The sequence below is a fragment of the Gracilinanus agilis genome, chromosome 4 (genome assembly GCF_016433145.1).
Source record: "Gracilinanus agilis isolate LMUSP501 chromosome 4, AgileGrace, whole genome shotgun sequence".
Classification (NCBI taxonomy): Eukaryota; Metazoa; Chordata; class Mammalia; order Didelphimorphia; family Didelphidae; genus Gracilinanus; species Gracilinanus agilis.
In genome coordinates, this window is record NC_058133.1 from 122,872,460 (window position 1) to 122,882,913 (window position 10,454).

The 10,454-nt window shown below is 36.3% G+C and overlaps 1 protein-coding gene across 1 annotated transcript in view; it reads right to left on the reverse strand.

The window, feature by feature from the left end:
- Window positions 1-10,454, reverse strand: part of USH2A (usherin) — a 1,059,501-nt gene that overhangs the window by 330,284 nt on the left and 718,763 nt on the right. The window contains exon 43 of the mRNA XM_044674959.1: window positions 4,161-4,324. Within this exon, the coding sequence (XP_044530894.1) occupies window positions 4,161-4,324 (164 nt within the window). The remainder of the gene's footprint in view (window positions 1-4,160; window positions 4,325-10,454) is intronic.

Below are 10,454 nucleotides of genomic sequence, written 5' to 3' on the forward strand. Positions count from 1 at the left end.
ACAAAAAATCCACTGCCTACTTAGTAGGTAAACTACCAACTCCTGACTATTTTGAATTGCTATTTAGCCCTTAAAATGTTATTTTACTTTTCATGTGTATCTATCTTGTCTGCTCAATTATACTGTCAGCTTCAAGAATGTGAGAATTTCTTTTTCATATATTGTATTAATTCCTGTACTGGGTATTCCTGTGTCTGTGATCTAGGTCATAAATACCATCTAGTTTTCTACTTTTATCATGTTCTTTGTCCTTAGATATCCCAAGGAATGTCTTGCTTTTTAATAGAATTTGCTAAGACAAGGGTTCTTTTCTTGTGGACATGACTATCCACTTCTATTTGGGGAAGGTTTAAGGATCTGATGGACCAACTCTTAATTAGTTATCACCAATTAAAGATATCTTGGAATGGTCAAGGGAGGGGCTGAATAATGAATTCCTAAAAATCAACTTATCAAACTCCTTGCCCTGGCTCAGGTTGTCCCTTGTTTTTGAGAGACTACCATGGAGACCTGTATCACTTTATTGGTTGATGCTTACCTAACCAATAATCCTGATATAATTAATAAACATATTCTTATACAAAAATCAGTCTTTCGAGATAATTCCAATCATAACAAGAGGAACAAATTAGAATATAAGTTAATGCTTCTCTATATTTCAATAGTTCATGAAACAGTACCACATATATAATAGATAATACTTGTTGAGTGAGTAGAAGGAATGAATGAATGAATGAATAAGTAAATAGGTGTACAGATGCTGCTCATTATATGATCTTTCAGTTAAAGTCAAATTCTCCAGCTTGATAGATAAATCAGAAAGTTGACCACATTGTTCTATTAATCTTAGTTCCTCTTCTGGATGAAGGGAAGCTCACTTCTTACAAATTATATATATATATACATATATATATATACATAAAATCTACGTATATATGTGTACACACACATAGATAGATATTCATACATCTACATAACAAAATAACAATCAGAAAGAGAGATGGGAGAGAGGAAGAAAGAGAGAGAGAGAGAAAGAGAGAGAGAGAGAGAGAGAGAGAGAGAGAGAGAGAGAGAGAGAGAGAGAGAGAGAGAGAGAGAGAAAGGGGGAGAGGAAAAGAAGAGGGCTAGGAAAAGGGAAAGAGAGTTTGGGAGTGGGACTGAATTTTTAAATTTCTTTTAGGATAATAGAGTGTATACCCTTACCTGCCAACTATGTCCTACAAAGCAAAAAAACACAACAATTTAAAATTAATATTATTGGAAACGAGTGGCACTTTTTAGGCAAGAGGATAGCTAATTTACTTATTTGAATGCATTGTTCAAGGAAAGAAAATGATAAAGGACCAAGCTTTGGGAGAGATGACCCTCTTTCAATATTTAACCTTTGCATTCACAAATAGGTGTCTGGGAAATTTCTTTGGTACGAATGGAAATAAAAGCCGATTGCATTACCTACATCCCGAAGGTCAGAGGTTCAGATTACCAAGGTAATGAAACTTCAGTGAGCTGCTTCAGATCTATTAGGTTTGTCAGTTTTTATAAGCAAGCTTACTTCAGGCATGCAATTATAAAATAAAGAGCCTATACCACTGAAAATCCGCCAGCTATTCTTTAACAGATGTATTTGCAAGTCAGCTGAGGGTGTAGGATCCTGCTTTGTGAGCAGGCTTCCTATTTAAAAGGAAGGGGGAGGGTTTGCAATAAATGATCTACCCTAGCCCATCTCTCCAAAAAGACTCACACATGCCTAAGTTGAAATATACTCTTAAGATGAAAGACTATCTGCTTTCCTTCCTATGCTGTTTCAGAGAATATCCACCAGCATCAATTAACCTCTTTATCCTTCCATTAAAATGGTTTAAATGGACACATGATCCAAGTGACACAGTTTATTAGAATATGGCATGCTCCTAATACCTCCAGGATTGATAGCCATTTGTTAAGATGAGCTAATAATACTTCTCCGGTGCTAGTTATTTGGTGACAATGTAGATCAACACAACTGGTGTCGGTTTTAATTTCCAATTAACGCTGCAAACAAATTGGGACTAAATCACTCACGGGACCAGTAATGAAATAGAAAGCATTTCTCTTCTAGGCTGCTTCAAATCTACACTGGGTCAGAAGGGAGTGGGAGTTGTTGTATCGCCAGCCAGCTGCCTGGCAGCCTTTCCTAATTTTATTTCTCATTCAGAAGAATGGATGATTTTCATTCATAGAGGGCAAGAACTTTTTCTCAGAATTGCATCTAAAAGTGCGTTTTCCCTCACCTTCTTGACATAGAGGGAAATTCTAACAAAGCCACAATGATTAAACTTCTTCATTGGCTTCAGGTTTGCCTCTGTGGATGATCAGATTGGCCATTTCCAAGATGAATACAGTTTTGTTTTCTTCTTTTTATTCAATGTCAAAATTGAAAATTATATCATGGAAGAACTGGATGGCACTTTAAGGATCTACAGATCAACTGCTAAATACCATTCTGATGACAGAGGCAATGTAGCCTGGATGAAAGTGTACAAGACTTGAAATCAGGAAAACCTACGGTTCAAAGCCTATCCCTGATACTTATTGGCTCTGCAACCATGGGCAAATCACTAAACTTAGTATTTAGAAAACAATATCTATAGAATTTACTTCCTGTTTATTTTGAGATTCAAATGATATTATATATGTAAATACCATAAACCTGGGAGTCATTTGCACAGAAAAGATAAGTAAACCCATGAGCTGATGAAGTCACAGTAGAGAAGGCCAAATCTATGGGGTAAACCTGCAGTCTAGGAGAATGATATAGGTAGGGATACAGCACAGAAGCCTGAGAAGTGCTCAAATGGTTAAGAGATGAAACAGGAGAGAGAAGTCTTACAAAAGCCCAGAGAGAAGAAACTGGGTATTCAGACGAACACTACGAGTAGTATCAAATGCTGGAGAAAGGTCAAAAAAGAAAAGGAATGAAGAAAAGCCAACTGATTTGGCAATTGGGAAATTATGGAGAACTTTTCAAAGAACAATTTCAGTGGAGTGAAGAGGCAGGAAATTAGACTGTACAGGTCTGAGAAATAGATGGGAAAAATTGAATTGTAAGGAAGAAATAACATCCTTAAAGAGTTTGGATATGGAGGGGAAAAGAACTATAAAATAATAGCTTGAGACTTAAAGATCTATACAAATGTCAGTTTTTTTATTAATAGTTATATGCAATTTAATTATTCTGGCTACTGAGATGACCAGATCAAATCACTCATTAAGTAGCACTTATTGAAAACCTGCTATGAAATAATGACTGTGCTAGTGATACAAAGACAAAAGTGAAATCAGTTCTTTCCCTCAAAGTACTTGTAGTCAGTCATACAAAGAACTAGGAAGAGAACATAAATTTGGATAGTGTTCAGACCCAGCAGTAGTCTGGATCAGATTACTGTTAAGGAGTTCAATCTATAAAAAACATGAAAGATGGCTCTTTCTAGGAAACTCATTATATCATAGGGATCTTACTCATTTTCAGGGCACAGAGTTAGATTCTCCTGCAAGAAAATCGCCTTTCACATGATCTTTTCATTTTTTAATCATTTCATTTTTCTTAACTACATGTAAACAAAAATGTTTAACTTTAAAAAAAAATTGAGTTCCCTATTCTTTCCCTCCCTTCGCTCCTTACTCCTTGAGAAGGCAATCAATTTGATACAGACTATACATTTTTGTGTCCAGTCATTTCAGTTGTGTTCAACCCTTCATGATCTCATTTAGGGTTTTCTTAGCAAAGATACTAGTGTGATTTAGCCATATCCTTCTCCATTTCATTTTACAGATATGGAAACTGAGACAAATTCAGTCACACAGTGATGGTTGGAAACCAAATTTGAACTCAGATCTTCTTATCTTCAGGCTCAACACATTATCCACTGTGCCACCTAACTATCTCAGATAATACATGTGCAGTTATGCAGCATATTTCCATATTAGCCATACTGTAAAAGAAAACACAGACCAAAAAGCAAATAAGAAAAATGAAGGAAATTTAAAAAAAAATGTTTCAATCTGCAACAGACTTCATTCGTTATTTCTCTAGAGGTGAATAGCATTTTTCATCATAAGTCCTTTGGAAATGTCTATATAAGCACTTAAAAAAGAATAAAAATATTAGGAAATCTACTTACTTGGTCTAGACCATTCGACTTTAATTGCCGTGTGATTAAGGTCCTGTATAGTCAGAGTAGTGCTCTTCTCTGGGAGTCCCGCTAATGTGGTCACAATTGTCTCCTTGCTGGCCGCATACCCCACGATGTTATGCACAATGAGTTTATACTCATAAGTCGTATACCTAAGACATTGTTTTTTGTAAAAGTTAGACTTATTCTCATACTAAACAAAAGTCAACACAAACAGGAAACCGATACCATGTAATTTATTTCTCCCCCCCCCCATAAATGAAGTTAATAATTTTATTCTTAACTAATGCTCAAAGGACAAATTCTGCAAGAAATTCTGACTGATCTTGATATCCCTGTTTAAAACTAAAGTTATATATAATTTCCTCATTCTTCTTGTTTTTAGAGGTGGTGAATATTATAGCTCAGTTCAAGATGCAATTACAACTCTAGCAAAGGCCATATTTTAGATCTGATTTTGATCCAAAGAATTTTGAAATAATTTTATTGCTTCTCTTTGGGGTTAACTCATTCATTTTTAGGTATCAGAATCCTTCATCACGGTTTCTTTTCTATAGCAGTGACCCTTTCCCATAATCCCATTGCTGGATAGATAAACCACAAAACTAAATCATAACTGTGACCAATGCGTATAATGCACACCTACTGAGAGCTCTGCATGATGTCTCCTAGGAATGTTACCCTGGTAAAGAGCAAACTTGATTCCATGATGTGAAAGTTGAATTTCATTTTACAGAAAGGGAAACTGTGGAAAAGCCACATAAACTAGATATAAACCCACTATGCCAAAGACAAAAACAATGGCAGAAGCAGAGTACGGATTAGGTGCCACAGCACATGCTTCATACATATCAGTGGGTAAAACATTGATTTCCTCAGATGCATTGTCTGACCCGGAAAGAATGAGATTAAGGAATAATTTCTTTGATTTAGAGCATGGCTAGATAGGGGAATGGTTAGTCTGTAGGCCAAAGTCCTACACGGTCATTTTATATGAAGTTGAGCCCCTCAGAAGGGAAGAAGAACATGGGACAAATAAAAATGTATTTTCCCTGACTACCACCATTACCATCTAACTGGTGAAATAATAGTAAATTTTTCATTAAGAAAATCATTCATATTTGAGCAGAAAAGGAAAATGTCTCACAGTCACATGTGGTGAGCAGCACACAATCACAGTCCTACAGACATCAGGTCTTTTTTTAAAGCTATTTGGTGTTTCCATGTCTTAACATCTGTCTCTCCAAATCCTAAGTAATTCTAATGACATGATTCTCATCTAAAAATTGGGGCTTGAGATGACATGTAACAGAAAGAATGCTGGACTTAGAGCCAAATAATGCCTGGGTTCAAATTCCAATTCAGATGTTAATGAATTATATGACACTTGACCTCTCTTGGCTTCAGTTTCTTCCTTTGTAAAATGAGGAAGATGCACTTAGCAAGCTCTGAGGACTCTTCCAACTCTCAATTTATATTATTATGATTCCCCAGATTATGCACAATTTGGTGGTGGCTTTCCCTTACAACAGGATACAGCTGTGATACCCTGCCAATGAGCATTTATTATGCACCTACTATGCTCAAGGCACTGAGATAAGTCCCAGGGATCCAAAGAGAGACAAAAGATAATTCGTACTCATAAAGAATTCACAGTCTAATAGAGTACTTGTGATAAATATATTGCCACATAAATGGGTAGCGCTGAATGGTTTGAGGAAAAGTCTGCTTAGAATCTTCTTCAGTGTATGCTGCTGGTTATACAGATACAGGCAGGCTCAATTTGTTCAGGTGTGATGTCCTATTCTATGCAAAATTTCAGAGTCACTCATCAGGTGCCTACATCACCCATGTCTAAAGTTTCCACTTGAGGATTTTGAAGATAGATTTAAGGATGTAGTCTCTGTTGAAACTCCACTCATTCTTCCCAAATATCTCATGCTTTTCTATCTGATGCAAAACCTCTTCTTTTTATTGCCTTTTTAATTTCTTGGCTCTCTAAATCATCAAGAAGTCACTTGACATGACTAACACAAATTTAAGAATCTTCTGTTTTAACAACAGCAATGACCACCACCAATAATAAAATGCCCTCCTTCTGCTACCAATGCAGCTGGCACTTAAACCTGATTTTTTTTTTCAGTAGTGGGGTTAGATTTGTGCTGATCCATCTAAACACTCTCACCCATACCCCCATGCGACTAGTAGTATTCAGTTGAATGCTAGCTAGCCAGGGTTAAGAGTACAGTCTGTGACCAAGGAACAGAATGAAGCTAATGGCTCTTTTGGGAATTGAACCCATGACCTTGGCTTCATTAGTAGACTCCCTGTGTAAAAGACCAAAACTTGTGCTTTACTCTGTGAGAAGAGGATCCCCAAATCATTTTGCTACAATATATGTAATTTATACTTAGCATAATTATTGGTCTATACATTTGAGTCATTATATTACAATTTTAAGACATTAATGAAAATGGACACTATTCTGTACTTCATCTCTGCAAGTTAAATTAACATCAACAGGGGAACTGGAAATGCTAAGTTTTTAATAGTCTCTCTAGGGCTTGACTTCCTGCTATGATGCCTTCTGTGATTTTATCATTATTTAGTCATGGCAAGCATATGATTTAGGAACCCATGTGTGAAACTGTGGCCACATATACAGAGGCAAATAGACCGACTGTTGGCAGGATTATTTCATAGAAGAATTCAGCAACCATCTCATCTAAGACCTTGATTTTATAAATGAAGCAACTAAGCTATAGACAGGTCAAACAACTGGCCCGATGTGACAAGTAATTAGTGGTAGAGCTTGCCTCGGTCTCCTGGCTCAGACCAGTCGTCTTGCCACCACACTATCTTAAATGGAACCATCAAAAGGAACGTAATTTGTGTTCTTCATTTGATGCCCTAAATTTGTCTGGTGGATTTTCTCCAGCCATTCTTTCAGGTTATGTATTTCAAGTCAATCAACTCTTGCACTTTTTTCCTGTAAAACATAAGGTTTTGTCCAAATGCTCCCTTTCGTGGCCACAATATTTTCATTGCTTTTAAAATGATTCTTTAGATTGTTAATATATTACTTCAACTAGTGCTCTTATTCAAATCTTTAACTATATAAGTTAAGTGTTTTCCAATTAAAATAATATAGGGCTATTTTTTGTTTGTTGCTTTCTCTATCAATATTGTTTATTTAGATAGAAGTCCAGGTTAGTTACTGATAAAGAATTTATAGGTTCCTACGTGAAACACTTTCATTAATAAAGTGGAAGAAATGTTTTGTTTTTGTTGTGAAACAAAGATGTTGATTAAGCATTTTACAGAATAAAACTGGTACTTAATCTTATTAGCGATGACCAATATCTCATTTAATTCCTTCTGGAGGTTATTTTTTTCAGCAAGTTTTAAGAACAAAAATTTAAAGCTGGGGGATATCATAGAGGTCATCTAGTCAAACTAATATTTTACAGATAAAGAAACTGAGATACAGAAAAGTTTAATAAATTACTCATGGTCATAAAACTATTACGTGCCAGAAATGAGATCTTAAATAAGCACCACTGATCTAAATCTAAATTTAAATCTAAAAACAGATAAGTTGGAAATGTACTTTAAAAAAAAGGGTGAGGTGAGCTAGGTAGCTCTGTGGATTGAGAGTCAGGCCTAGAGACAGGAGGTCCTAGGTTGAAATGTGGCCTCAGATACTTCCTAGCTGTGTGATCCTGGGTAAGTCACTTAACCCATATTGCCTATCCATTACTATCTTCTGCCTTGGAACCAATACAAAGTGTTGATTCTAAGGTGGAAGGCAAGGTTAAAAAAAAAAAACAAACGATACCTTCTGTTTTAGAATTGATATTATGCACTGCTTTCCAGGCAGAAGAATGTTGAAAGTAATGCATTGGGGGTTAAGTGACTTATCCAGGGTCACAGAGCTAGGATGTTTCTGAAGCTAGATTTGATCTCAGAATCTCCTGCTTCTAGGCCTGGCTTTCAATCTATTGGGCAGCATAGCTGCCCCCAGAGATGAATTTTGAAACCATCACTAACACTTTCATAAGCACTTTAGAGATAATACACATTTTTATTTGAGCCTTTCTATTACTTCTATAGTTACCAGAGGAAAATTCTTTCTAAGCAAGAAGGGTCAATTTCCAAATCAGAATCTGAGCAAGAGGATGAACCAGGGAACTAGCCAGGTTAGGAACTTGATTCTCAGAAATAGCAATATCTTAGGAGTGAGTAAAATAGAAACTGGAAGTTGGAGGACATAGAATCTGGTACAGTAAGTATAGTAAATGCTTATTGACAGACAATGAGAAGGATACAGGCCAAAGGGGACTGCAAAAAAAAAATCAGAGGCACACTGTCAATCATTTCAGTGAAATATTGTTTGATATTGTCTTGCACTTCTCCAAGATCTGGTCTTTTATTCTCAATCAACAAGTATTTATAAAGTATATTTTGTGTCAGTCCCTGTGCTGGGGGAGACAAATACAAAGAATTAAGCAATCCTCGCTATATCAAATGAGATGACCAGTGCATGTGTATGTAAAAATAGAATAAAAATAAAAATAATAAATACAAATAAATATAAGGCAGTTAAATTCAAAGTAGCTTGTATGGAGGCATTGGTACCAAGGAAAAAGGAAAAGACTTCTTTTCATAGAGAGTGTCTGAGTTACATTTAAAGGAAGAGAGAGAACCTACGAGGTGAAGCTGAAGGAGGAGTTCATTCCAGGTAAAGGGGTAGAGTAGGGAGTTGGGGAGAGAAGACATTGATTGAAAAGGCAGGGGGTGGTGGGGACTCTATGTGACTCAGAGGATTGAGAGCCAGAACAAATCTGGCCTCAGGCAATTCTTAGTTGTGTGACCTTGGGCAATTCACTTAACCCCACTACCTAGCCTTTACTGCTCTTCTTCAGTATTAATTCCAAGATGGAAGGGAAAGGGAAAGAGAAAGAGAAAGAAAAAGGGGAAAAGAAAGGGAAAGGGAAAGGGAAAGAAATGAAAAAGGGAAAGAGAAAGGGAAAGGAAAAGGGGGAAAGAAAGGGAAAGGAAAAGGGAAAAGGAAAAGGAAAAGAAATAAAAAAAAGGGAAAGGAAAAGGGAAAGGAAAAGGGAAAAGAAAAGGGAAAGATAAAGGAAAAGGAAAAGAAAGAAAAAGAAAGGAAGAAAGGAAGAAAAAGAAGAAAATGAGGAGGCAGGAGAAAGAGTGGTATATGTGAGAAACAAAGATGTCCTGTTTGGTAGGATGATGGTGTTTCTCTTTCTGGAAGTGGATATAATGAGACAAGAACAACAGGTTGGGGTTAGATTGTGAAGGACCTTAAATGCTTAACAAAAAGATTTATATCTTACCTTTTAAGCCAGCAGTATTAAACATGCCACTCACAACACTTCTGAAGCTGGCCTAAAATAGATTAAAATGTAATTGGGGGTTGAGGGGAGATGGGCAGCTAGGTGGCACAGTAGAGAAAGCGCCATGTCTGGAGTCAGGAGAACCTGGGTTTAAATCTGGCTTCGGATAAATCCTAACTGTGTAGCCATTGCTGCTCTTCTTTCTTAAAGTTGATACTAAGACAAAAGGTAAGCATTTTGAAAATGAAATAGGGAAATATTTAACAAAATAAATAAAAATACAATAAGGTGAGATAATGGTTAAAGGTTTATTTGCAGTTTGAAGGGATCCTTATCTATGGCTTAGAGGACCTATTTCTATTTAAGTTTGACACTATTAGTATAAGCATTAGAGATTCACTGAAGTTTATTGAGTAGGGGAGTAACAACTGAGCTGAACAAAAATTGCTTTATCAGATTGTGAAGACTATCTTGGAGTGAGTATACACTTGAAAATAGGAGACCAAATTCAGGGATAATTAATATAGTCCAGGTAGAAGATAATGAGGGTCTCAATTAAGGTAGTAACTAAGTTAATAGAGAAAAGAGGTCAAATATAAGATTTAGTTTCAATAAAAATGTCAAGATTTGGCAGCTCTTTGGTTATGTGTAGTAAAGATGCTTGAGGATTTGGGGATAACATAAAGTTTATAAACTTGAGAGCCTGGAAGAATAAGAATATCTTCAAAAGAAGTAGGGAACTTTGGAAGAAGGATGGAAGGGGCAATGAATTATATTTTGTACATGTACATTTTGAGTTATCGCTAGGGCAAATAGTTTGAAATGTCTAGTAGGAGGTGGGGGGAGGAGAAGGTGAAGGCAGGAGAGAAAGAGAGAGGAGAGAGAGAGAGAGAGAGAGAGAGAGAGAGAGAGAGAGAGAGAG